The following is a 27,532-nucleotide window of genomic DNA, read 5'->3' as shown; positions in this document are numbered from 1 at the left end:
GTGGTTGCCTGGGATATGGTTTAATTTTCATTTGGGTTTCGGGGCTCAGAAAATGAGGGAACAGGGTCATTTATTGAAGTTATTTGGTTCACACCCCTGCCTCTTGGCAGCTCTAACCCAGAGAGACAAGTGCTATTCTGGGCTTTATGAACCTACAAAGAAGGAGGCTCTCTAGCTACATGTTGCAGTGCTTAACAACCTGCTCAGTGAGAAAGCCCTTCTTTCCGCCCAGCCTGAATCCATCCTGCTGCTGTCAGCACAGCCGGGCACCCGTTCTTCACTTTATTATCAGTAGCCACCCTGTCCTCTCTTCCCTCTGCAGGATACTCGCAGTTGGCAAGAATCATACTGCCCTTGGTATCCTCAAGGACAAGCATCTCTTATTTCTCCTTTAATTACTGGAAGTGTCACATGGCCTGCTAGATCTTTGACACTTGTGTACCCCCGCCACTCCCCAGGGAAAGCTGGGACCCGGTCTGGGCATGACCCCTGATAGATTTCTTTCCAGCCCCCTCTCCCGCCCAACCCCCATCCACAATCTGTCACCTGCCGTGGATGCCACTGATCTCGCTGGAGGGCAAGGGAATTGGATTCATAAAGAACTGCTGGCATCTGAAACCTGCCAGCACTGCTCTAGGCTATCAGCTGAGCAGAGAAAGAAATAACAGGCTGGGTTTGCTCTCAGGGCCAAAGCTTCCAACAGCCTCTAAACCTCAGTGGGAATCGTGTGTAGGTTAATGAGAGTTTGTTTCTGAATGAGTTCTCCTGGGACCTGCTTATGATTCTACATGTGTGTCTTTCTGTTTGTCCCTGGGTCCCTTGGTATGTCTCATTCCATGTGTATCTGTGTTCCCACTTGGATACCCATATTTGTGACTATCACTATGGCTATTTTATGAACTTATAGGTATTTCTGTGACTTTGTGTCACTAGCGTGTGTTTTGGTCTCTTTACAACAATGCCCATTGTGCTGCTCTAGCCTCACTAACCCCTTCTCAGCTGCCAAGATGCACCTCCAGTATCACCTCCTCCAGGAAGCCTTCCTCTGGTTGAATTAGATGCTCCTTTTCTGTGCTTCCATTATTTCCTATACTTGCACCATGAAAGCACCCCTTGTCTTTTTCCTCAACTTGACCCTGAGCTCCTAAGACAGGAACTGCATTGTCTAACCTCTCTGTGCCCAGATCCATGTTTGACACCCAGGAGGTCCAGGAGAAATCATTCTTCAACAAGTAATGCAGGCATTACTGTATATTGAATGCTTACACTTACTAAATTTTTTGTTTACCTACGTTATTACATTGAATTCTTACAACTTTTGGAAGTAGAAAATCCTTAGTGGCCTCATTTTACAAGTAAGGAAACAAGCTCAGAGAGGTTGAGGAACTTACCTAACGACACAGTGGCTAACATAATGAGTCAGAACTCAAACTCAGATATGGCTAATCTCAAAGTCTAGGCTCTAAACCACCATGTCAAAAGGTTGTGAATGGATAGGTGGGTGCCTTGGTCTGTGGGTGGTCAAAAACAGTTCTCAGTGTTTACACCCAGGGCCTCCTAGGGCTGGGACCTGAGGGCAATTCACCTTTTGGCCCTTGCCAAAATTGGAAGCAGGAGCCTAAGTGACCCCCTCTCCTTAAACTCCAGAGAACAAAGGAAGAGGATCTTTCCAGTTATACCTTTGGCCAGGCAGGGGCAACAGGGTTCAGAATGGTAGAATCAAGAGTCCTGGGTTGTAGTCCTACCTCTGCAACAAATTCCCTGCTATAAAAAGTAGATGGAGGATGAAGATCATATGCATAAATTAATTTAAAATATGTTTATTGAGCGCTCCTGGGGAAACCCTTGGAAACAAACACCATTTCTTCCCTGAGAGCTTGTGAAAATGTGAGACTAGGGGCATCTGATCTTCCAAAGCATTTACCTCCCACCAAATGTCAAGCTGTGTCTTTGGCCTTTTCTCCCCAGCCTCCAAGGTGCTGGTCAGTGCCAGTGCCCTCACAGCCATTTGAAGCATCCCAGGGTAGCATCCCTGGCCTCTTTGGCTAGTCTAGTACCCACTTCTTGGGTACTTGAATATTCTGTCCTCCATCCCTTTTATGCAGTCTCTTTGAGGAGAGATCAAATAATGACCCAATGACTTACACCTGTAAGCACATTTTCATTTTAACAGGTTCCCCAAATTCTTGATCCAAAGAAATAAATTTCCAACCCTCTCGAGCATGTGTGTTGTTAGGGGAAGGGGTCAAGGTTTTCCCTTTAAATCTGCAGAAAGAGAATTTGTTGCTTGGTTTAAAATGTACAAATATTGATGAGTGCACTTAACAGATATCATAGCCTAAGCAATGAGATTGTTGGATTTTTCTAGCCCTCATTCTCGAGCCTACGCGCTTTCTGACCATTACGACACAGTGAATGCATGTCATTCCACGCTGCGGGAGCGCTTTCATGATGTTTGGTGTTCTTGGGATGCACAGTGTTCCCATGAGTATCATAATATATACTTAATCATTCCCTAGGGTTGCATTTACATGGATTTTTGCACTCTCCCCCTGCTATCATCCAGAGACAGTACATCTTTGCATATATAGCTATTTCCTTATGTTAAATTATTTCCTTTGGGATAAATCCCCACGACATGCTTTATGGCTTTAAAATAATGGACTCCATTCTCCAGAGCTGGATCGCTACAGAGGCTGGTAGAACAGAAGAATTCCAAGGCATGTTAAACAGGACCAGGTTTTTCCCAAACCTGGAAGCCTTCATTTTTGACCCAGAACCAGCTAAGTGGACATGTTTCTGTCTCCTACAAGTCACAAGTTTGTAACTGACAATAGGAGACTCAAGGTCAAAAAGCTGGATAAATCTTACATAGTAGATCTAGGGTTGTTTTTGGCATCACACAGGTTCATGTTCACATGTTCTCCTTTCCCAGCATGTGACCGTCGGTGAGCCACTTAACCTTGCTGAACTCCTTTTCTTCATGTATAAAATTGGGCTAGTAATGGTACTTCTCTCATTAGGGTATCGTGAGCATTGCACCTGATAAATGTTGTGTCCTGCTCCTTGCTTCCCTGTCAGGTCAGGTCTCAAGCCCCGCAGCCTAATTTTAAGGTCTATTTTGTTGCTTCCAGTCCACCCCCACCCTCTCCCTTCTCCCTTCTCCCACTGCCTTTCCCTGTGGTACTTTAACAAATGAGACAGACTCAGGGGCTTCAGTTGTCGGTAGGGCCTTCCTCTAAGAGACCTCACTTCTGCCTATGGCTTCTTCCTACTGTCCCCCAAAGGGAGAGACCCCTGTCCCACAGAGCAGGGGAGATACAGTTGTAAGCAGGACCAGCTCTGTGGAGCTGTGAGGGCTGGTTAAAAGGCCCTGTTGAACTGAGAGGCAAGATCTTTTCTACCATCAGGAAGCCCTGTATCTGGGTTGCAGGAATTTCTGACTCTAGGAAAAGGACTTCACTTAGAATCCTGATCCTTTTGGCTTGATCCTGGCCACAGTCATCCCTCAGGCTCTTTCTCATCACTTTGTTCCCACCACCCCTTTACCCTGCAGCAGCAGCTCCCACACCCTTCCATACCACTTGCAAAATTCAAGGCAGAGCCTCAGAAAAGGGGGAGCTATGGAAACATTGATGTGGCTCTGCTGGGGAGTGATGGGCTTAATCAAGTTCAAAGTTTTCCTGGGAGCTGTTGATGCTGAATTTAGAAACACATGCCGTTGTTCTCTGGTATCTTTAGCAACGAAGTCAAAATGGTTGTTTTTTTTTCCCGCTGCTTATCATCTGAGATCTTTCTGGAGGTGCAGGGGGAAAAAAGCCTTAAATTTGAAAGGAGATCCCAGGAGCCCACAAGGCTGGGCTACTTGGGCCTGAAATAGTCTGTAACAGGTGATGAGTTCCCATCTCTCGCCTGGGAGCACTACTGCCATGTTTTCTACTGGTCTTTCCTCCCCAGAAATGTTTACAGTGCAGGCTGTTGGTGGTTGGAGGACAAAACCTCAGCTGGATCTGTTTTTGTAGCAGAGAACACACATCAAGAGATTTGTTTTAGCAGGTCTAGTTTTGGCTGTTCTGTGATTCACTCTATTTATTTTCGTCCCATTCAGAGTGAACTCCCTGGGGCCTGGCAGCCACAAAACTGAGAGCCACAGGCATGAGGTTGGAACTGGGCTACGTTCTGTTCCCCTAGGTGGGATGATGGAGAGGGTATAGGCAACCCTCCCTGTAGTTAAAAGAATGTTCAGCCTGATTTTTCACCCATCAACAGTTGCACAAGGTTTTACAAGCATGGAAGTTCCTATAATAGTGGCCACTGTGGCCCAGTAACAGGTACCAATGGCTGTCATTTTGCTGGCAGTGACAGTCACCTCTGCATTTCTCTTTCCAACAGACACAATTTCTTGGAGTTTACTTTGTCTCATCTCAAGAATTCCTTGCTAATGCCTACGTCTTAGCCGTGCTTCTGTTCCTTGCCCTCCTACTGCAAAGGACATTTCTGCAAGCATCCTACTATGTCGCCATTGAAACTGGAATTAACTTGAGAGGAGCAATACAGGTACTTGAACGATTCGTTTTTCACTTCATAATAAGAACCGCACTATTTGTCCTCATGAACACGTTGTCAGGGCTGATAAGGCAGCCACACAATCATCAGAGACCTCGGCTCCTCCTGTCGTGGTGCTCTGCCAGCCTCCTCACATGACTTCTGTCTCATGGTTTAATAGGACTATTGAAATCGCCACTATCATATATACATTTAAGCCAGCAAGAAGAAGATGGGACAATAGGAGGGAATGCTGCCTTATTTTAAAATCATAATGTAGAAGTTGCACAGATCCTCACATCCCACTGGTGAGAAATTGGCCACATGGCTATACCTAGAGAGGCTAGAAAGTATGATCTTTATTCTTGACAGCCGTATATGCCTTGCTAGAAATTCTTCTTATGAAAAGAAGAGAATGGGTATTGGGGGACATATTGCAGATTCTGCCATACCCAGCAATTCTCATGAAGTCACTAGAACACTAGGAAGTTGTGACTAATTTCCAAAGCCACTCATTCTTCAGAAATGTTCCTCAGAATCATTAACTTTGATTGGTCCTCTGGGAGCCAGGATCAGAGGCATTGCAGAAAAAGGACTGAGAGGAGAAGGGTATAGCCTGGGCTGGGGACAGTATCAGGGTCCAAAGTTTGGTTATCCTGGTATAGTCTGCATGAACGGCGCCCCCTGGAGTTGACATGACATAACAACACTGCCCATCCCCAGTGGTTTTTTCATTGAGAAAGCAGAGCCATTTCCTCAGGAATATCATCATGTGAGAAAGCGGGAAAGATCCCAGGAAAATCCAAGACCCTCTAGGACTCATAAGGGAAGAGCTCTCCTAGCTCAGAGCTAGGAGAACCAAGCTATTGCTTGTTCCAAAAACCTCTCTAAAAACCCCAGCCACTGCCCAGACCCTTCCAGTGACAGGCAGGCATGGGCCGCCACAAACAGTAGTAGTTTTGTAGTCCGATTTTGTAGTCGAACAGTTTTGTAATTAAATCCACTTTCTACTTCTATGTCACAAATCACACACTGGCCCAATATTTTCCAATTACACTTAAAAAGCCAAAAATGGTGGTGGTGGTGTTTTTAATGTATTAGGATGTAATTGTTTTTTATTAAACTGTCTGAATCTTTTGCACAAATAACAGAGAGTAATTCATACATCCTAAAAAGAAAATGCTAACTTTAATTATGGGAACAAATTGGGGAAAATTTTCTTCCTTTCAGAGATGTACAGAGATTTATAGATAAAGGTTTATGTTTTCATGTGTTTGCAAACAACTACAGTTCTTGCATGAAAAGTTATTAAGAGAAATTCCTGTATTATATATAATTTTGATGTATACCAGATATCAGTTGGCTGTGTAATTCTGTGTATCCAGGTCTTTACTTAATCATGCTTTATTTGATAGCTTATGTTCCTACCTCACTGAAACTGGATTTATTATTATTCTTTGAAGACTGATTTCACATAACTTAGGATGTGCATAGATCTGTCAAAAAATATCATTGCCATTACTTTAAACCTTACCCAATATGTATCTAAACTCATAAAAAGACGTAAGATAGGTTTATGCTTTAAGCAGATCTGACCCACAAAAAAAGCCTGGGTTTACACAAAAGATGGATTAAGGGCTGGAAATCTGCCTTACAACAGAATGCACAATAGAATTTCCTTCAAGAGCAGGCATCCCTAGGACATTCAAGACAGGAATGCACTTTTCCTTGTTTAAGGGCACATAGCCTGAAAATTGCCAACTTTCTGGGAGGCACGATCACTGCATAAAGAGCTTTTAGGTTCAGAGCTCATGGGGAATCATTACCATGGCCACTCTCCATCTGCCCTGGGGAGACAGAACAAGGTCCTGGGGGCAGGGGCACTCAGGACAGTGCTGGGGCTGATTGACACAAACATTGTGTCTTACAAGAAGGAAGAAGACCTTCCCATGCTGAACTCTTGCTCTGTTTCAAGGCTCAGTTAAGACAGGACTTGGCCCAGAGCATACCCCCTTCCCTGGTTGGAGACAGCCACATTAAAACAGACGGCTGCCGCACTTCATCATTTTTATGGCTCTAAAGTGTGTTCTCCACTGGCTTCCAGTAAATCAAGAATACAACTGGACATGAGGATCGCTTTTAAGACTTAAGAACTAATTAAGTCCTGTCTCCAAGGGAAACGTCTTGCTTGCTGGGAAAGTAGCTTGCCATACTGGTGTGGATTCCTTATGTGAATGCTGCCTCTCTGACTTGCTTGAACTGTAATCAAAGCCCTTTACCTCTCTGAGCCTTAGTTACCCTACTTGTAAAACTGAAACAACCATGCAGTGCCCCTTTCCAGAGCTGCTTTTGGGCTCCATAGAAGAATGCCTGAGAAGCCCCTGGCAGCTTATAGACACAGGGCATCTGGGGTGGTGATTAGGATGTTGATGATGACAAATGTGAAACATTCTGCTCTCATTTCCAGACCAAGATTTACAATAAAATTATGCATCTGTCCACCTCTAACCTATCCATGGGGGAAATGACTGCTGGGCAGATCTGTAACCTTGTGGCCATCGACACCAACCAGCTTATGTGGTTTTTCTTCCTGTGCCCAAACCTCTGGGCTATGCCAGTACAGGTAAGGGATGTGTGCTTTGTTGGGGAGACACAAAACCAGGTACGTGCTGGTACATGCCCAGGGACAAGGAGCTCACCATCTTCCATTTCAGGTTTACCTGTACCTTCCGCCCCCTTGGGGTCTCCATGGAGTGTACCCCTGGTTCCTATACTGTCTCACATTCTGCAAGTGGTCTAGCCATCTCTCTCTTGATGGTGAGAGAAGACAATGTCATTAAGACTTTAAAAATGCAGCCAATCTTTTAAAAAACTATGTAATAATCATGCATGGACCACTTTGGCAGACATTAGAAGTTATGTTATAGTAAAGCACTTAATTACATTGAAAAGTGTTCATGGTATAATTTTAAGTACAATGAGTACAAAAAGGCCTTATGAGATTACAAGTGATTTTTATTTTCTTTATGCATTTCTTCCAATAAGCATGTGTTATTTTTGGAAATCTAAAACATGGCATTTTCTAAAGCCAGACAACCTTTAGGACTAGCTCTGGAGGAGGTGCATTCTCCCTCAACAATAGAGAATCCTCAGCGTGGTTTACCTGACTCCTGGCCTTATCTGCTCCGTCTCCCATCCAGAGCTCTTCCACCACTCCTCCACCACGGAGTCTGTGATTCCTGTCCTGTGCCTTGAAATGAATCTTCACTCTGTGCTCAGGCCAGAAGCTGAAATCCCAGATCCATTCCCAGAGGGCCTGCAGGCTGCCAGGGGGCTGCCTGGCGTAGCAGAAAGTGTCTGGGTGTGGGTGAGACAGGCTGATTCAAATACTTGGCCTCTCTGAGCCTCGTTTTCTCAACTGTGAAAAGGGGACGATTCCTTCTCTCTGGAGTTGCTCTGATGATTCAATTAGATAATACAACTAAGGCACCAAGCAGTATGCCTGGCATAGAGTAGTCACCAAGTAAACATCAGATCCGTGTAACTTGCTCACTTTGTTGTGAGTAAGGACGTTACCAGCCCAGAATCCACTGCTTCTTGGGATGTAGAGTCCATTAACCTTAATCTAAAGTGATTTTTATTGGTCTTCCTTACCTATAAAGTTTGTATTTAAGAGACACTAAAGGAAAATAGGAGAGACTTGCATAGGGAGGCAGCTAGACAAGATTGGATGTAGGACAGGAAATCTGATGATCCTTTTTACGGGAACAGCTGTATAAGCCGTCCCCCATTTCCACTTACCCACACTCAGACCCCTGTGTCCCCTCCACTCTGCCAAGATGGACCAGTGACTACAAAAGCTCTAGAAGGGCCTGGAGAGCTCATCTAATACAGTCCCGGCCTTTTATCCTTTCTCTTGGGCTCCCTTGAATTACCCATTTCAGAAGATTTTGCCCACCAAACCTGCTGCATTGTTATGATTACTGTTACTAATAATGTTTGTTGCGCAGGCACCATTGCTAACAATACTAATACTGACTAATAACTGATAACCCCTGCCCTATGCCTGGCCTGCCCAGCCTCTCTCACTTGTGTAATTAACTCTCACAACATGGGGTTGGGAGCGCATAGGAATTTTTACCTCCACTGATTACTTACCTTTGCTTATTTATTGTGAAGTATCATTTTATTTTCTATTTTTAATTCCTTGAAGACTGCACCTTTGCGCTTAGAGCTTTGACCGGCCCTCAAGACCCTGTGTTACCACCGGAGTTGATACAATCCCTTCAACCTGGTCAGGATTCCGAATGCAATCCAGTTGGCCACAGGGCACCTAAGGCTTTTGATAGTATTGAAATTAGCTCAGAAGCCCCATTCCTTGTCCCCATGGACTTTCTCGCTGATTTGTAATCTTTTTTTGGTCATATGTATTTTTTTTTAAGTAACAGCTTTATTGAGATATAATTCACCTGTTTAAAGTGTGCAGTTTGGTGGGTTTTAACATGCTAATGCGAACTGTCACCATCACAATTTTTGAACACTTTGATTATGCCAGAAAGAAACACTCATCTCTGCCCTTGGTCCCAGGCAACCACTGATCCACATATACTTTTGAAAACCTAATGACACTGTCTCCTCAGAAAAACAAATGTGTATTCATGCATTTTTCCTACAATTTCAAGGCTTTATGGGCCGCCTGAGACCAATGGACAACCATGTTAAGGAACTTGGCCATAGTGAGGACCTCATGCTTCCTCATGCCATGGGCCTCAGAGGTCCAGAGAGGGCAGGGCCCTTACCCTGGGTGACACAGCAAACTGGTGGTAGCGCTATATCATGTATCTCCTTTCTGTGGGTCCCTAGTGACAGAGTTCCCATGAGGCTTGTTTGTTTTTAAGAAGGAGGGTCAGCCACCTTGTCTCCAACTCTATCCCTGGCACTATTCTAGGTGCTGATCATGTATGTTCATTTAATCTTCACAACATTCCTGCTAACTAGGCAATTAAAATCACCATTTTAAAAATGGAGAAAAGGAGACTCAAGATTGCAAAGCCAGTAAATGCTGGGACTATATTCAAATTGAGGGCTACAGACTCCTGGGACTGTCACCGCCCCAATTCACAAGAGGTTGCTTTCCTAACTGTGACTAGGAGATAAAATAGCCCTTTTATTCCCCACAGTCGCACTGCACACTCAGAATCCCTGGTCTCTGGTGTGTTCTCCTGTGGGGTCTGTTCAAACCCTCATAGAAGGAAAATGGGACAGAAGGATCTGAGCAGCATGACAGGGGGTGGGTGGAGCATGAGGAGGAGCCCAGTGGCAGCAGCCGTACCCCCAGCTCCTGCCCCAGCAGCTGCCAGCACTTGAAGGTGGTGGGGGTACAGAAGCCAACCCCCATTCGGGGCCCTAGTGGTGACTCTGGGAGAACTCTGAGAGCTTCCTAGTGTCTGGTCTACCCAAGCTGCTGAATGACACCCTGAATGCCTCCAAATGAGGACAGCAAATGAAAAGATTGGATGCCAGGGGTAATTTTCCAGAACAGTGATAGGTGTGAGGCCCAACACTAGTGGGAAGGTTCTTCATCTCCTGATGTGCTCCTCTGCCCATCCGTTCCGGCATTTAACATCAGTTAAACCCTGGGAGGCAGGTAGTGAAGGGGTCATTTACCAGCCCCTAAGGACCTGCTAATGCAGGAGGCATTCTGCAATTAATAGACATTACAGAGCCACCGACCCACCCCTCTGTCCTTGAGACATTGCAGGAGCTTAGTGTCGGTGGGTGGGTGTAGGGCTCAGGGAGTCCAGGGATAACCCAGGCACAATTTTTTTTTGCCAATTAAATAAGACAGCACATCTGTTCCTCTAGAATGAGCCCTGAATTTAGAAGTGTCTGCCTATGAAGGCAACCTGAGAAATTGTCATCTTGGTGCTTTGGGGACTGGCAAGAGTAATTTACACTTCTCATAAATATTCAGAAGCAGGCAGCATTTACATACAGCTAGAAACAGAACGAATTCTATTTTCAGAGAATACCTGCCAGATTCACTAAAAAAAAAAAGAAAGACACCAGGAGCATAAGAATGAGAAGTGAACTCTCGGACCCGACTGGTTGTGTCTGGCATGGCTGCAGCTCTTTTGCCCCTTTGCTCGTGTACCGCTTTTTCCCAGTGAGAGTGACACATCATCCTTGATAACCAGCAAGCAGCACAAAAGGTGCTGCCATGCATTGTGCAGCCTCAGCTGGGAGACTTCCATCTGGAAGGCAGACTTGGAGAGAGTTAATGCTTCAGCCAGCCTTGCAGATAAAGGCAGTTACCAGCCCAGAAACTCTCTGCCCATCGTGCTCATCCCTCTTTCTGAATTGCTTTGCCCTACCTCCTCCTCTGACCCCCAAGAAACTTTGGGAAGCTGGGCACCGAGCCATGTCCCACTATAGGGGAACTTTAGGAGCAGTGAGGGGATTTTGCAAGTACCTCCTGGTGGGGCAGCCCCCGGGTCAAAGGTCACTCATCGCCATGACCCTCCCTCAGATCATCGTGGGTGTGATTCTCCTTTACTACATCCTCGGAATCAGTGCCTTAATTGGAGCAGCTGTCATAATTTTACTGGCCCCGGTCCAGTACTTCGTGGCCACCAAGCTCTCCCAGGCCCAGCGGAGCACACTGGTGAGTATCTGCAGGTGTGCACGTGCCCCTTTTCCCCATGCTTCCCCCGTGTGTCTGCCTGATCCCTCTCCCCTCAGAGTAGTGGGTCCCCTCACTCTTCCTCCAGATTCTACCGAACAGCCCCAACACACATCTGCACTATGACTGACCTTAAGAAGTTTACTTCAGCTGTCCAGACTTTCGTTTCTTTGTGAAATGGAAGTAATGGAGATGGCAGGCAGCATCCCTGTGGGGACAGAGGCGGGGCGTAGTCTGTGAGATGGTGAAGGCACTGACTCCGCTCTTTCCTCTTGGGTGGGACGGGTCAAGGGAAACCCTTCTCTGACTCAGTGACTCCTGGCAGGAGTATTCCAACGAGAGGCTGAAGCAGACCAACGAGATGCTCCGCGGCATCAAGCTGCTCAAGCTATACGCCTGGGAGAACATCTTCCGCACGCGGGTGGAGAAGACCCGCAAAAAGGAGATGACCAGCCTCAGGGCCTTCGCCGTCTACACCTCCATCTCCAGTGAGTCCCCCCACCAGCCAGCCCTGTGTGCTGCTGCCTACATGCCAGGACAGGTGTCAGGGCTGAGGGAGGAAAATGGGGCCGGAAGTGGGAGACTTTGGGATCAAGCCATCCAGGAGAGCCTCAAACCGTCTCTTGTAGCAGTACTCGCAGAAATCAGTGTTCCTCAGTCATTTATCCAGCAAATATGTATCAAGAGCCTGCTACGTACAGGGCACTGGGCTGGCTTCAAGATACAGTGATGCTAAAGATGGGTGAGGTCTTTGATGTTTTATCCAGCTGGTATGTTATCGAGAGGCAGCAATAAGTGGATAAATAACAGGAGTTTCGAACTTTCCCAAGTGTGGGGACTCCTTTTCAGTAAGTCAGACTGAGTTGCCACTGTCCTAAGGAAGCTACAAGGAAGCTTCCATCTACCTGGGGCCATGAGAGAGAGAAGATTTCTCTTTGAAGAACAGAAGCCCAAGCATGAGTTCTCACACGTATAGGGACTGAATTTATGTTAGCGAAGTGGTTTGGGAACCTCAAGCCCAGAAAATAGAGGGAAAGAAAGACCCAAACTGGTAAAACTCCTATGGTCCCAGAAGACACACATATTAAAACTACTTTCCAGCCACTCTCCCTTCTGAGATGTCCTGCACTATGTCTATGGAGTGGGTGTCTACTTCTACTTTAAACTGAGCACCCAACCCCCACACCTTGCGGCCTTTCTTTTGCTTCCTGAAACAGCCTACACTCTGCCTAGGGAGTACCTCTCTAAATAAATCTACCTTTACTCAAAAAAAAAAAAAAGGAAAGGAAAGAAAAGGAAAGCAACCATTTTCCAGAGAACATAGGACTCCAGTGGCAAACATGCCTGTTAAACAATGAACTAATAATAAAGGAATAAAAATCCACCAGAAGAAAATACACCACCGGAATAAGAGTCAGCAAATGCAACAAATGGGAGAATTTGTTACCTGGAGATGACAGAATAGTCTGAAAGAGGTAATAAAATAAGTGTGTGAAAATAAAGAGCTAAAGGAAGGCACAAGGCAAAAACAGCAAAAAGAAAGCCAAAAGAACTAGAAATTAGAAGTTTAGTTATTGAGATTAATTCAGATGGTCCCCTGGTCAAAGCGGACACACGGAGGTCTTTGAGGTCAGGTGGTGGATGGAGTCCTGGCCCAGGTTTATCTCACAGTTGGTCTAGTGGCTCTGTGAACCCATCCCTTTGTGGTTACTACCTAAGTGCATAACTGGGATATAGATATTTAGCAGCTCGAAGACCTCATGCTGATTCCCTGACCTGTCCAGTTTAAGAGCCATTTTGGTAGGAAGGGCCAAGAGGAAGCCCCCGGAGATTAAAAACAAAAAGGAGACAAAAAAGCAACTCCGTGTACAGGTTAAATGAATTAACATAGCTGAGGGCAGAATTCGTGAATGAAAAGATAGATCTGTGGAAATCTGTGGAACAGAATGTGGCAAAGAGAGGTAAATGGAAAATATTTTTGCAAGTTGGGAGAACTGTTTTACAGATGAGAAATTGAGGCCCAGAGGTGGGCATCTTCCTGGGGTCACCTCTGAGGTTAATGTCATGGCTCAGACTAGATCCTCTGGAATCTCTTAAATCCCGGCCTCATGCTATTTTCCACGCAGAGCTGGGAACCTATGTGGGGTAAAGAAAACTTAAGACCCAATGGGGCACCCGTTTCAGGCTACTGTCTCTGAATAGAAGAGAAACAACCTAGCATGGGCTCTGAATGGGTGGGAAATAGAGGAGGAAATTAGGAGAGAGAGACACTACTAACCCACTCCCCCAGCTGAAGCTGTTTCTTTGGGTGTGCCAGGAAGAGACCTGCGGGGGTGGCTGTGGTGGGGCAGCAGTGGAGGGTGCACCAGAGGTGTCTCCCAGACAGGCACATGGAGAACGAGATGGACACTCAGGTCATCTGTCTGTTCCTGGTATTCACCCTGCCTAGAGAGAGTGTCTGCTGGGGCCAGGTGGCTGGCATCCAACCTGAAGGTTTTCACAAGGCAGAGCTTGCACTGAGCACCTCCCAGTGTCCTGGTCCAGGTAGCAGTGACCAGACCACCATCATGGCACCAGCCATGGCATCTTTCTGCAGAAAGTCCTGCTAGGAGCTGATTTTCTCAGAATGGAGTGATGAGCATAGCAGGCTTCCTGGATTCCTCACCAGGACACTCCAGGTTCCTCATCCCTGACCCTGTGGCCTCCGAGTACCGCCAGGCTGAGCACTCAATAGGACAGGAGAAACGGGGACAAAGCCTCTGGGGAGCTCAGAGAAACCGGTGTCCATAGCCCCAGGCCCTCTTCAGCCTCTCTATCAGCTCTGCCTGCTTCTGGGCCTGGCTGTGATGACAGTAACCCCACACTGTGTACAGCCCGTGAGTTACAGGCTCCTGGCTTCCAGACATCCCATCAGGGGAACAGCTGCTGAGGTGGGGGAGGGCCTCCCCTGACCCCAGCAACAACATGGCAGGGTGGCAAAGGGCAGGTTCACTGTTGCTACGATGGGAGAGAGGGAAGGGAAGCAGCAAGGAAGTTGGAGGCACTGGGTCCCAAGATTCCTGGCAGCAAAGTGGGAGCAGCCTCGGGTCATGTAGATGGGGCAGGTGGCAGCTACTTTGCTTCTAGGAGATGTAAGCTCGCTTCCTGCATTCCGAACTGCAACCAGCTGGGACATGGTTTCCTGCGTAAACAACAGCATGAGATGCCCGGGTTCCCCGGCTGGCCCACGAAGCCTATTGAGCAGGTGCTCTTTGATCTGTGGGGCCCCCAGAAGACAAGCCGTGGCTCTGTGAAGGGTCTGGGGCGAGGAGGACCTGGGGCAAGGAGACTCCATGTTGTCAAGAACTGAGATGACTCTGGAAGGAGTCAGAGGCTCTGGAGCTAAGCAGGGCTCTGCCCAGGGCCCCTTACCTGTCCAGTACACGGTGACCTAGAAAGATAAACAGAGCAGCCTGGGTTGCTCCCTGGAAGGAGGCAGTGAGGAGGGGCGGGGAAGAGCCCTCCTGGAGAGACAGCTCTGAAAGCCAAGTGCTGTTTGCTCAGGGTTCGCCTGGCAGTGGGGTGGGGAGAGATTGGGTGGTGGGGTGGGGCACCCCAGGCTGCAGGCATATGCTTTGAGTGTGTTTTCATTTATCTCCTCCCGAACTTCCTGCCTTCTGCTCTCTGTCACCTGGGATTAGGACACAGGTCATTAGGCTTGAGGTAATGGGGCATCTTTCGTTCTCACCCCTGGTGCCAGCCATGGGGTCCTGGTGCCGCAGAGGAGCCGTGCAGTCATGTTTCCTGGTGGGGCCCATCCCGGTGTGGCCTGCTGGGATTTCAGTCTGGTCATCGGACACCAGGCGGTCAGACTGTCAGGCAGACATGGTTACCTCTGACATCCATCTGATGGTCTCGCTGTCAGCATCACTGAGAGCTCCTGTGTGTGGAGCCCTGAGCTGGTGCAGGGCAGGGCAGCGCAAGAGGGCACCCCAACATCAAAATCCAGAATCGATATTTTTTTCTCACCACCACATCCTCCATGCCTAGCACAGGGTCTGACACATAGCAGGTACTCAGTAAATGTTCATTAGATAAGCGAATGAAAGAAGCAAAAGAGACCAGGGCCAGCTGAGCACCAAAGAGAGAGGGCAGGACACCTGACACCGACCCTGTGGCTCTGACCTCTTGCACGGTCCCCGCTCACAGCAGGGTCCCCACAAGACTGAGGGCGGTGCAGCCTCCTGTCTAATGCCCAGGGCCTCGGGAGTCTGGCACAGAGAGAATGCTCTGGAATGGGTGCTGCACAAACACAGAATGAACTGGCAGCATGTCGTCTGATCGGCGGGTAGGGCCTGGGACCCCCTTGTCACCCTTGCAAAGCTTGTCCTCAAATTCATGGCCGGGCTGGACACCTAGAGTTCTGTGGCTTCTGCAGGAAAATAAGGGTTGAGCTGACTTCCAAGGGGAGTGAGCACAGCACTGGCCGGCAGCTTTCCGCACTTTGTCTGCTACTCATTGAAAACCTGTTCGGGCCAGGTGCAGCCCCGGCCTCCTCGTGCGTGAAGCTCCGTGTGGACTCTGAGCCCACGGGGACTTCCTTCTCTGTTCTCTGCCATTTGCTCACCGAGGGCCTCAGTGTGTCCTTTCACCTCACTGAGCCTCAGTCTTCCCTGCTGTAAGTCTCACACTCCCTCTCTCCCCCTCGCGGAGGCCCTGACTCAGAACAGCCAGTGTTGGGGGACAGGGTGACCTCCAGACCTGGTCCCCCTTCCTTCTCCAGCATCTCTGAACTTCTTCACTGTCTGTCCTTCCTTCCACCAGCTGGTGCAGCCACAGTGGGTGGCTGATGCATATCCTGGCCTGCATAGGGGTGCAGTGGTGGAGTGGCCGAGGGGGAGCTAGAGGAGAAATCTGTGTGACTGTGAGTCTCCTGCCTCACCGCTTCCAGCACCAGGCACACTATTAACCTGCTTTCCTTCCTGCTCTGTTGACTTCAGACTGACTGTGGGACTGAACAGCCCTGTGCACGTCCAAATGCATGTCTCCCTCCTGCAGGTGCAGCCTATGGTGAGGCCCAGGCTGTGAGCCGGCAGCTCCTCCCCGGCCCCGGGCAGGGAGGGGGTGAAGATAAGCAGAGGCACAAATGGTTCACTGTGCCTCCCTGATGCATGGCTTCTGAAATATTTATTAACGCTTTGGAGATGAAAATCTCCTGGTATTGCAGTGCGAGGGCTGGCACCCACAGGGCCAGGCAGCATTCCTTGGCCAACCCAGGGGGAGTGGGTGATCTGAGCCCTGCTTTGTTTTCAGTTGATTTGTTGTTTTGTTTTGTCTAGGGGAGGGGGTGGTTATGGAAAACTGACAAAATTGTTCACCACCATGACCCCAGAACCCAGCATGATGCCTGAAATGGAGGAGACCCTCAAAAAAGAATTTCTGAATGAATAGTTCTTAAAGGATATGGGGGGGAGGGTTATTAAAACACCTACCCTTATCTCTACCCCATTACAGAGAAGCTTTCCCTTCTGAAGGTGGCCTTTCAGGCCTGCCTGCAGGCGACTAAACTTTTCCATCACAGCATCACACTCACACATCGTTTTGTAATCTTCTGCTTTCACTTAGTGTTATTTAACATTATTTCTTACTCCTTAACATTCAGCACTGTCATGTTCTTCTTTATTTAAATTTTTTCCTAGATCAGATCAAAGTGAGTCAGCCCACCCCGTGCCAAAGTTGGAGAGAAATCTATTCTTGGTTATATTTCCCACTCCTCTGTGGCCTTTAATGTCCCATAGGGCCTTACGTGATTCAGGAAAATGGAGGCAAGTCTCAGGTCTTCAAAGCCATGACAGCTGGGCTGCTCAGTTCCTTCCCACCCCCCTACTCAGGCACCCCTGTTTGCTGAGCCCAGAGAGGGGCCAGTGCCTGCAGTATCCCAGGGTTCACAGTCTCTGGCACTGACATCCCCAGTTCTAACCATGTCCACCCCTGGTCCTAACGAGGTGATCTTCAGAGAGACCTTTAAAACACATGCAGCTAGTGAGCCTCTTCCCCCAACCCCCACCCCGAAGGGGACCTGGAGCTCCCTGCACAAAGGCTGTCCTTCCAGAAGAGGACAAGGAAAATGGAAAATAACATTTCATTCTTTAGTGTCTCCATACGACAGCCGGAGCAGGACGGAAGTTGGTTACATCATATGCATTCTCCATGTTGCTGCATCAGCTTTGGAATGCTCCTTTTCAAATTTATATATATTTTGTCTCATTCCTCAAAGGAGTTCAGGCAGCTACAAGAATAAAGACAATAAAATAGAAAAAACATACATATGGAAAAAAATCACGACCAGAGAAAACATGCAACAGCACAAAACGTCAGTTGTCGCACACTGCCTGACTGCAAACCGTCCCAGGAGCTGATGTCCCTCGTTTACTGAAGCAGCTGCTCCCAGTGGATGTTTCCCGTTTGCCTCGTTTCGGTGGCTTGTTGCTGTGGTTGTGGTTTTCGTGTTGCTGTGGCAGCTAGTGCTGCAGCTAACACCATCTTGCTGAGGGCTTTGCGCTTCTCTCGAGTGATTATTCAGGGTAAATCCCCAGGAGAGAGATTATAGGATCAGAAGGTCTGAACTTCTGTGCGGCTCTAGCTACAAAGCACCAGACTGCTTCCTGAGCAAGTTGTACCAATTTATAATCTAACATCCGGCCCTATTCTTTATCTGGGAGTTCAGCCCCTGAATGTGTGGGAAGGGTCTTGGTTTGGGGCAGGGGCTGAGGGGAGGTGCACAGGTGCCTTTTGATGGGATGGGCAGGAGAGGAACAGAAGGCGGCCCCCGCCCTGAGGGAGCTCCCTGGAGTAACTGCCCTGGAGGGGAGGGGCGAGGCTGCCTCATCTTTAGAGCTATATGGTGGGTGAAGGTCAAAGACTAAGGCCTGATGGACTTCCTCCTCCCCCTCCCTCTCTCCAGCCAGTGATGGCCATGCTGGGTCCTGCGTCCGAGTTCTGGGTTCCTTACCCTGTGGAAAACCCAATAATGCTTATCCTGCCACGTGCAGTACAAAAGGGCCATGGGGGAGGGCTTTGACATTGTGGTGGGTACCTGGAGACCATGGAGCCTTCATCAGAAGGACAGTTAAAGCACTGTCATGTATGGTATTGGAGTTGATAAAAAGCCTGTGGTCAAAGAGACTGAGACAGGCAACACCCCAAGGGCTCCAACCACATCTTCTCCATGAGATAGGGAGTCCTCTGATGGCAGCAGCTGTGTCTTCCCCATCAGATTGGGAATTCCCAATCTGGGAACGATGTCTTTATCTGCTTGGGATCTTCCAAGGGGCATGTCCCCTGTCTCTCTGTCATATATAGGGCTCCCTGGGAGCATAGTTCCTGTCTCTTTCCTCAGACTGGGAACCCTCTGAGGGCAGGGGCCACAGTCTTCCAGTCCCTCGGAGTTCTACACCTCTGGCACACACTGTGTATGCACTAGCTGGTGTAGGATTCTTGGAGTAAGTAGACAGTCAGCTTCTTGGAATGGTGTTGACCATCTGGAATTCTTCAAAGTGTCAGACACTTCACCTTCATTAAACAGGGGCCATGTGCACAGGCTGAGCCCTTGGCCTCTGGCTCTGGCTCCTGGTTCCTTCTGCTTTAATTTTGCTAATTGCAGAACCAGACTCCTTTCTGGACTGGGCTGGAAAAGGCTCCTGGAAGGAAGGAGGATGAGATGGCAAGGTGGCAGCCAGGATGGGCATCTCTTACTCTAGGAGGGCTCTGGTCAGGGCTCTGTGGGGCATCTCACAGCTTGGGCCAGAGGAGCAGAGCTAAGCTAGCAGTACATGAGGTATAACACTCAGGTAGCACTGAGCACTCACAGAGCCTGTTCCCTCCATTATCTGCTCGCACATTGGAAAGAGCTGGAGTGTGTGAACAAGTACAAGTTTACTAATATCAAGTGAGGAAACTGAGGTTCAGGGAAGGTAAATGATCTGCCCAAGATTACACAGCTTAAAAATAATGAGGATTCCACCTTTCTCTAAGTCTAGCTCTCTTTACTCTTTGGGATTCCTATGAAGAGTCTGAGGGCCACTCTTTAAACAGAATAAGGAGGGGGCCTCTGTTGCAGCCAACAACCCGCCCCACCTGGGCATGGACTCTCAGCCTTAGAGCTAAGGCGCACCCTGTTTTAAGCTGTTCTCAGTCACTAATAGCTCAGTGAGAATGAGTGTGAAATCCTAAGAGCCATGAGAAACTGGGAAGCCTCTAAGCCTCAGAGAGAACCTGGCTTGCAGGGATTCAGGGACCAAAAGCAGAAGAAAGAGTAGCAACTTGGTTCCTCCAGAGACACATGCTGCTGACCACACAGTTGACCACAGGCTACCAACTCTCCAGTCCCTTCCCCTGCCACTTCTCACAGGGCTTTCCCCACACTGTCCATGTGGAGCAGAGTAAGAGCATTTCAGCCTTTATGTAAAGGCTTAAGTCTCAGAGACAGGGCATAAGCATCCTGAGGGAAACAGGGTAAGGAGCTAGGGGTGCCCCAGGGCTAGAGTTCTGCCTGTCCCCACCCTGGCTCCACCCCGCAGGCTGCCCTGCCTCCAGACCAACGTGGGCAGCTTCACCTCTATCCACCTCCTTCCTCCCACTAAACTCCCCCTGTGCTTCCTTCGCAGTTTTCATGAACACGGCCATCCCCATCGCAGCCGTCCTCATTGTAAGTGGACCCATTCTCCGTCTCCCAGCGGGAACTGGGGAGGGATGTCAGGAGTGAGAGGCGCCCAGGGTTTGGCCTTTCTGCACAGGGGCTCGACAAGATGGGCTCAGCAGTGGGACTGAGAATGAATAAGGTGGTGGGTGGAGAGTCTGTATACGGCCGGTCCCTCCTGCACTCCCGACTCCAGGCAGGGAGGGCCTCTGCCTCCAGGCCTGGAGGACCTGGGGTTTCATCTTCAGAGCAATTAAACTTTCTTTAAAACACTGCTATCAAACTTTTTAATTATGAAAGTGAACCAAGTTTACTGTAGAAATGTTGGGAAATTCAGGAGGGGAAGGGCAGAAAGAACTTAAATCACCCACAGTCCCCACTGCAACATGTTTAATGTGTTTCTTCCCAGTCTTTTTTTGAGTTATAGAATACAGCATTTTTACAAAAATAGGATTGTGCTTCATATGCAGTTTTGTAACCTGGTTTTTAAAATTTAAGAACACAGCAGGAACAATTCTCTAGGTCATTAAATATTACAATGGTGGTTTTCTAAAGCGATTTTGACCAAAGCTCTGTGTGAGCTGAGCAGTGAGGGTCGGCAGAGTGCCCGTCCAGAAAGGCCACACGCCCACAGCCCCTTCACCCAGCTCTCCCACCCCTGGCTTCTGTGACTGTGGCAGTTCTTTAAAAAGACGCAGCTCTTTCCCCCGGGGGCGGCGTCCCTGAACTGTGGCGAGTTCACAGCCTGTCAGTCATGCTTGGGAATTCACTTTCAACATGATTTATGGGGTTGGTTCCTGGCCTGGCTCCTTGGGGAACTCTGGGTAACAGCGGCCACGGAGCCAAGCCAGGTAGCTGGAGGCTTGGTGGGCAGGCAGGCCAGGAGGTGGTTTTGTAATTATCATGTTTGCAATTTCCCGATTGAGGACTGTCATCCGAGAGGGGGCAGAGCTGACCTAACCTGAGGGCTCCTCCTTGGTCATTCCTGGAATGGAGGGACAGGGCAGGGAGGGCCAGTTCCATGAGATGACTGTGAGGATGATGGTATCTCCAACCAAAAGGTCCCGGCGGTCCCCTGCTGCAGCCCTCTCATTTCCTTCCCAGGGGCTGAGAGCCGCCAGCCTGGGAGGGGCCCACGCTCTGAGTCACGCTTGGCTCCGTCTCATTTGTGCCTCTGTCCACAGACCTTCGTGGGCCACGTCAGCTTCTTCAAAGAAGCCGACTTCTCCCCCTCGGTGGCCTTCGCCTCCCTATCCCTCTTCCACATCCTGGTCACGCCACTGTTCCTGCTGTCCAGTGTGGTCCGGTCTACAGTCAAAGCGCTGGTCAGGTGAGGGGAGGGTCCAGCAAGGGCAGTGGTCAGGCCACTCACGTGTCGGCGCAGGCTTTGCTCCGGTGACCCCTGGAACCACAGCTGTTTGGTCCCAGGACATGCCTGCCCACTGATCTGGGCTTCGCAGAAGCTGGTTGTGGTTTGTCAAAGGAACAAAGGTCACGAGTAGCTTTCCTCCCTGAAAAGGATTAGCCGACTTGTTTATGTCCTTCAAGGAGAGGGAACTCAGTGTCACCTCCAAGACAACTCTGTAAAAAAAAAAAAATCAGTGTTGAGCCAAAATTGGATATCCTCATAAACTCTAACCATTGGTCCTAGTTCTGCCCTCCAGAGCCACGCAGAGTGAGCACCGGCCCTCCCCCACATGACAGCCCCTTGGATTTCAGATGATATCCAGAATCTCCCCAGGCTGTTCTTTGCATGGGTCTCAGAGCCTTCACAGCCCCGTTCAGTGAAGGAGCATCCCCCAGGTGCCTGCAGGTCCTGTCCCCACTTGGCCCACAGGGCTGGGAGGCCCCACTCCTGGGCTCTGGGGCCCAGTGGTGACTCTTCCACACTCCCAGAGACATCGCTTTCTTGGGAGTGATAGCCTGAAGGTGGAAGGCTGAGGCTCTGCCTGGGGGATGCCACAGCTGGAGTGTGAAGGCTTCCTTGGGCCTCTGAAATAGCTCCTTGAAAGCAAGGGCCTGTCATGCCTTTGGGGAGAGCTTGCCATGTCCTTTCCCACCACCAGTGGGCCCAGACAGTAACAGATATCCTCTCTGCCCAAGCCCCTTCAGCCTTGAGGGTAGTGAGACCCCCGTCTTGGGGACGTTGGTCCTAAGCAGCTGGCAGGGAGGGGTAGCTGTTGGCATGAAGTAGCTGAAGGAAGGAGCAGCTTGTGTGAGGAAGCTCTGGCAGGGGTTTATGGATGGAAGAGGGTGTAACACAGCAGAACTGTGGTCATAGGAATATCTGACCGGGGAGTAGCTGGCTGGAAGGGGATTAGCTCCCATTTCCAGGGTCGGCTGTGCTGAGTTTTACTGGTCTTGGCATTGTGACTTCTGATGATCAGGCCTCCCCCCTCGCCTCCACCTCAAGCCCTGTGATCCTGTGTAGAAAAGTCAAGGATGCTACACCTACGGGAAGTCCCTGCCTGATCCAGAGGATTTCTACGCAAGTACTCCTCATCTCACTGTCACCAAGATAGCGAAGGCCTTTCAAAGAGGGAGACCAGACTCTGGGCTAAAAGTGAAAACAGGACACAACCTGAAGCTTTACCCGAAGGCCAGCTTCACCCCCGCCCTGAGTCAGGACTGTTGAAAGGGTGCTGGAGCAAGGACAGAGGAGGAAGTAGGCAGAGGCTGGCAGTCTGCTCCTGGTGTGGGGATGGGGTGCCAGACACAGAACAGAAGCAGGAGTTGGGGTGGCCGACCCTGGAAATGGGAGCTAATCCCCTTCCAGGCAGCTACTCCCTGGTCAGATACTCCTATGACCACAGTTCCGCTGTGTTACACCCCCTTCCATCCTTAAATTGGATATTTAAGCAAAGGTGGGGAAAGGAGTATATGGAAATTCACAAGAGTCTCCAGACACCCTGCCCACCCCCAGGGATAAGAGACAATGAATCAAAAGCGTGAAGCTTCTGGAACCTGCTCTAAGACCATAAGGAAACCCTGGGGGTGGGGAACAGTCTTTCCTTCCATGAGTTAGGAATAACACTTCCTCCAGAAAGATCAGATTATATAGTGGGGATTAAATTATGTGCTTATAAAGCACTTGACAGTGTCTGACATGTAATACATGACCAAAAAAATTTGTTACGGTTAATAACCAATCCTAATCCTAACTAAGCTATCAGAACTCTAACAGTAACCAATAAAGCCTGACACCAACCATCCTTCAGCCTAATAACCCAGACTAACCAACTTTACCATTAAACTAACCCTAAAATTAGCCAATCCCCCCTAATCCAGATGCTAATCTACTCCAGTTGACTAGTCAATCCTCATAAACCCTGGTAACACTTATTGCCCACCATGGGGTGCCCCCTGGCCGTCCCCTGCAGTGTGGGCTTTGTGGGGACCACACCTGAACCTGGAATCGTCTCAGAGCTGCTCTCTCAAGCCTCGCCCTCCTCCCTCTCCCCTCCCCTCTGCCCCTGGCAGGGTGAGGGGTGTCTGTGCTTCCTGTGCAGCGTGCAAAAGCTGAGCGAGTTCCTGTCCAGTGCAGAGATCCGCCAGGAGCAGTGTGCCCCCCGGGAGCCCACGCCTCAGGGCCAAGCCAGCAAGTACCAGGCGGTGGTGAGTACCTGGCCTCCCTTTGTTACCCCCAGGGTTTTTGTCTAATGCCTGCAGCTCATGACCTACTACGCCCTGCCTCAGCCTTTCCTCCCTGGAAGCAGGGCTCCCTTCCTGCACAGCTCCCGGCTCCTGGGCCCTCACCTCCTCCTAACCATCCCCAGCCCCTCAAGGTTGTGAACCGCAAGCGTCCAGCCCGGGAGGATTGTCGGGGCCTCACAGGCCCCCTGCAGAGCCTGGCCCCCGGCGCAGATGGGGTGGCTGACAACTGCTGTGTCCAGGTGAGTCCTAACCCCGCATCCCCCACGTCCAGCCACCCAGCGCCATCTCCAGGAGGAAGCTCAGCACCTGAAGGACCAGAGACCTGTGTGCTGAGCCCTCTGCCCAGGAAGTCACCCTTCCTGCCAGTAGTGTCCATAGAAGTCCCGAGACCAAGGACAAGGCTTCCATCTCCACCAAGTGGAGGGACTTGTGGCCATCCTCGTGGGGAGGGTGCCTCAGGTAGAGGTCTGCATGAGAAAGCCATTCCCCACTTCCCAGCCCTGGAAGTGACCTGGGGACTGGCATCGATGATTTTTGGCTACCACTGGGGAGAGGAGGCAAAAGACTATTCACAATGAAACCCCAGTTGTCTTTTTCTATTCTCTTCTGGGTGGTGGGGCGCGGCCATTGAAGATCATTGGAGGCTTTTTCACATGGACCCCCGATGGAATGCCCACATTGTCCAACATCACCATCCGCATCCCCCGAGGTATGGCCCAGCTCACACCTCCATCATGGTCTGAGGGTGTATCCCCCTCAGAGTCATGTCTGAAGCACCTCCTCCCCATGTCCCACTGAGTGACATGGAGAAAGAAAGGAAAATCAACATTTATTGAGTACCTGCTCTGCACACACTCTTGGTGGGTGCTCCAGAGTATGAAGGCATCCTCAGGGAGTCCACTGCTAAGAGGGAGTGCAGCAGCAAGGACGAGGTGGGCCTTGCTGTCAGACCACCTGTTGCAGACAGTGTAGGTGCTTTGCAAAAGCAAAAGAAGTCCCGAGTAGCCAGGGAAGGCACCATGGAAGATGTGGGGATTTTGAGAATGAGCAGGTCCCTCAGGCCAAGACGCAGGGTGGGCACTCTGGCAGAGGCAGCAGCATGAGCAAAGCATGGAAGTGGGAAGGAAACGTTGGCCTTTGTTGGGACCAGGAGGTGCCGGGTTCACACAGGACAACATTGGAAGGAGAAGCTAGTGCTTAGGAAGGAGCAGAGGGGACCAGCAGTGGAGGAAGGACCTGGGGAGTCAGAAGGAAGATGTGGGTTTCCAGAAGGAAAGGCTCAGTGGGGGAAAGGACTCCCTGGGGATTCTAGGTAGGAGGAAAGCAAATGGGGGCCCCAGGATTGAGTGTATCTGTCTATCTGTCCTTCTGGATGGTGGTTGTTCAGACTGTCCTGCCCCAGTCCCATCTGCCGCCCTCCCTCCCTGCAGGACAGCTGACCATGATCGTGGGGCAGGTGGGCTGCGGGAAGTCCTCGCTCCTCCTAGCCACTCTGGGGGAGATGCAAAAGATCTCAGGGGCCGTCTTCTGGAACAGGTACTGCATGCGTCCTCCGGGCTCAGTTCGTGGGGAAAGACAGTGGGCAGGCAGGCAGTCCTCCTTTAAGCATCCTTCTCAGTTGAGGATGCATCACATATTTACTGAATACTCACTGTGTGTTCAGGGAGCACTCAGCGAAAGCAGTTTATTGTTACTCTCATTACCGTCATTAGTATTTATTAAACTCTTACTATGTACCAGGTACTTTTACTAAGTCCTCTGTACACATTATTTCATTTAATCCTTAGGCGAACCAGCAAGGTGGCTACTGGTCACAGATCTCGTTTTATAGAAGGTTAAACTATCCGCCCTAATTCACCCAGCTAGTAAGTGGCAGAACTGGAATTCGAACTCCACCCTGTTTGACTGCATATCCCACATTCACTCAGCTGCACTGCCTCTCAGTGTGAGCAACTGTAACACAAACTTCGTTTTCCGGCTTGGTCATCAGCAAAGTCGATACAGACCATTCAGTGGGTCTTTCAAGGAGCCAGAGAGAACCCAGACAAATGCGGGTTTCTGGGCAAGGATCACTATCCTAATTAAAGAGCCAGAACCCCAGGCTGAGTCAATCATGAATCTATTATTTATACCCACCTACTTCCAAAAAGCACTTGAAACTAGTTGATAAAAGATACACATGAAATAGAAGTTTTTTTAAAAGAAGGGAAAGAAGAGCCAAGAAATGAAGGTGGTGGAAAAGCATTCAGTAACCTGGGCAGAACATGGCTATTACAGTCAACGCGCAAGCTGGCTTGGAGCCCACGGACCCCCTGCCCTAACACCGCACCCACAACCCCCGGTATCTAAGAGAAAGAGGGATCTGATCAAGGTTTCAGGAATAAAGGTTGCAGCCAATTCAGCAGAGGGCAAGCTTTCCCTAGCTATCATTTCTTGGGGCAAATTAGCATTCAAGACGTCAGGTTTCTTCATAAGCTTGAATGCCAACCGAGCAGACAGGGCCTTGGACTCAGTGTCTGAATACCTGTAGGCACCCTCATTTCCTGCTTTTCCAAAATGTCCCTGAATGGTGCACCCAACAGATAGCGAGTTTCCTTCCTCAATGGGGCTGTGGGTTGGCAAACGAGCCCCTGTGACCTCAGTCTCTGGAGCCATAGTTCCACTGTGGATGTGGTGTGTCTGGGGGCAGAGGCGTCTTTGCCTCCTTTCCCCATCTTATTTCTTGACACTGCCTGACTGGGAAGGTCCAGGCATTGAGTTGCCAGCCCTTGTGCCAACTGCCCATCAGAGATTTGGAAGGAGGAGCCCATGCCCGTTGGCTGCCTGTGTGTGTCTGTGATGGGAAGACAGGAGCCCCAGTGAACTGTGAGCTGAGAAAGCAACCATTATTTAATGGGCACCCGCTGTGGGCCAGGCCCTTTGCTAAGTGCATCGCAAGCACCATCTCATTGAAGCCTCCTGCTGGATGTTATCACCCTTTTCATAGAAGTAAGAACTGAGGACAGAGAGGTTGGGTGACTGACTGGTCAGCGTGTTGACCAAGGACACAAACCTGGGCTCCTTCCCTCAAGCCTGGCCATTGCCTTGGGCCGGGGTCCCTTGGGTCCTAGTTCCAGGGATTATTCTCCAAGTTCCATGTGGAGGGCAAGCTGGTCCCAGGCCCTCTCTCGGGGCAGGCCATTCCTAGATGGGACTACAGAGCCCAGAGACTGGGGCTGCCCCCCTAGATTGCCCTGCCTGTGTCTCACTCAGCATGAGTCAAACCCCCTCTGAGCCTGTTCCCTTTGCCCCACTTTCTTCATCTCCTCCCCATCCCTGCCCCTCCCTCTGGTGCCCTCACGCCAGCATCAACACCTCTTTGTCCTCTGCAGAGGCAGCTCAGCCTGCCCTGCCTCAGTCCCCACCTCCTCTCCAAACTGTGCCAACCCTCAGGGTCTAACTGCTGCCTCCTCTCTCTTCAGAGACCCTGCCCCAGCCCAGGGGGTACAGGGGGCCTCTCCAGGGTGCTGAAGCACCATTTGTGTGCCAGACACTGTGTAAGGCACTTTATTTACTTCATTGTCTCAGTCTTCACCAAACTCTGTGAGGTAGGTATTATCATTATCCCCATTTAATGGATGAGGAAACTGAGGTGAAGCAAGTTGCCCAAGGCCACCCAGCTCTTAAATGGCAGAAGTGGTATGTGCACCTACGTGCTCAAGTGCACGGGCTTTCCACTGTGTACTGAGAGAGAAGGGGCTCAAGAATACATGAAGAAATAGCTAGCCTGACACTCCAAAGGCCAGCAGCCGCTATGGCTGTGACCCTACCCCACCCCTTCAGCAGAATGACCGCACCCATGCTCACCCCCATGCTCTGTCCGAGTTGACACTCACTCTCCTCCACAGGCAGCTCAGGCCCCAGATCCTGGCTGTGCTCAAGGCTTGGGGAGAGGGTGGTGATGAAAGGATCTTATTCCTCCTCTGTGCCGCGGC

The 27,532-nt window shown here is 49.8% G+C and overlaps 1 protein-coding gene across 8 annotated transcripts in view; it reads left to right on the top strand.

The window, feature by feature from the left end:
- The window catches only part of ABCC8 (ATP binding cassette subfamily C member 8), a 72,942-nt gene that overhangs the window by 16,984 nt on the left and 28,426 nt on the right, over positions 1 to 27,532 (top strand). For all 8 annotated transcript variants that reach the window (XM_072969623.1, XM_031681124.2, XM_072969625.1 and 5 more), the window contains 10 exons: positions 4,393 to 4,557; positions 7,013 to 7,168; positions 11,075 to 11,209; positions 11,553 to 11,715; positions 19,873 to 19,913; positions 21,089 to 21,234; positions 23,414 to 23,519; positions 23,681 to 23,797; positions 24,192 to 24,267; positions 24,989 to 25,094. In XM_072969623.1, the coding sequence (XP_072825724.1) occupies positions 4,393 to 4,557; positions 7,013 to 7,168; positions 11,075 to 11,209; positions 11,553 to 11,715; positions 19,873 to 19,913; positions 21,089 to 21,234; positions 23,414 to 23,519; positions 23,681 to 23,797; positions 24,192 to 24,267; positions 24,989 to 25,094 (1,211 nt within the window). The remainder of the gene's footprint in view (positions 1 to 4,392; positions 4,558 to 7,012; positions 7,169 to 11,074; positions 11,210 to 11,552; positions 11,716 to 19,872; positions 19,914 to 21,088; positions 21,235 to 23,413; positions 23,520 to 23,680; positions 23,798 to 24,191; positions 24,268 to 24,988; positions 25,095 to 27,532) is intronic.

The sequence above is a fragment of the Vicugna pacos genome, chromosome 10 (genome assembly GCF_048564905.1).
Source record: "Vicugna pacos chromosome 10, VicPac4, whole genome shotgun sequence".
NCBI classification, from domain to species: Eukaryota; Metazoa; Chordata; class Mammalia; order Artiodactyla; family Camelidae; genus Vicugna; species Vicugna pacos.
This window is presented reverse-complemented; position numbering and strand designations above follow the sequence as displayed.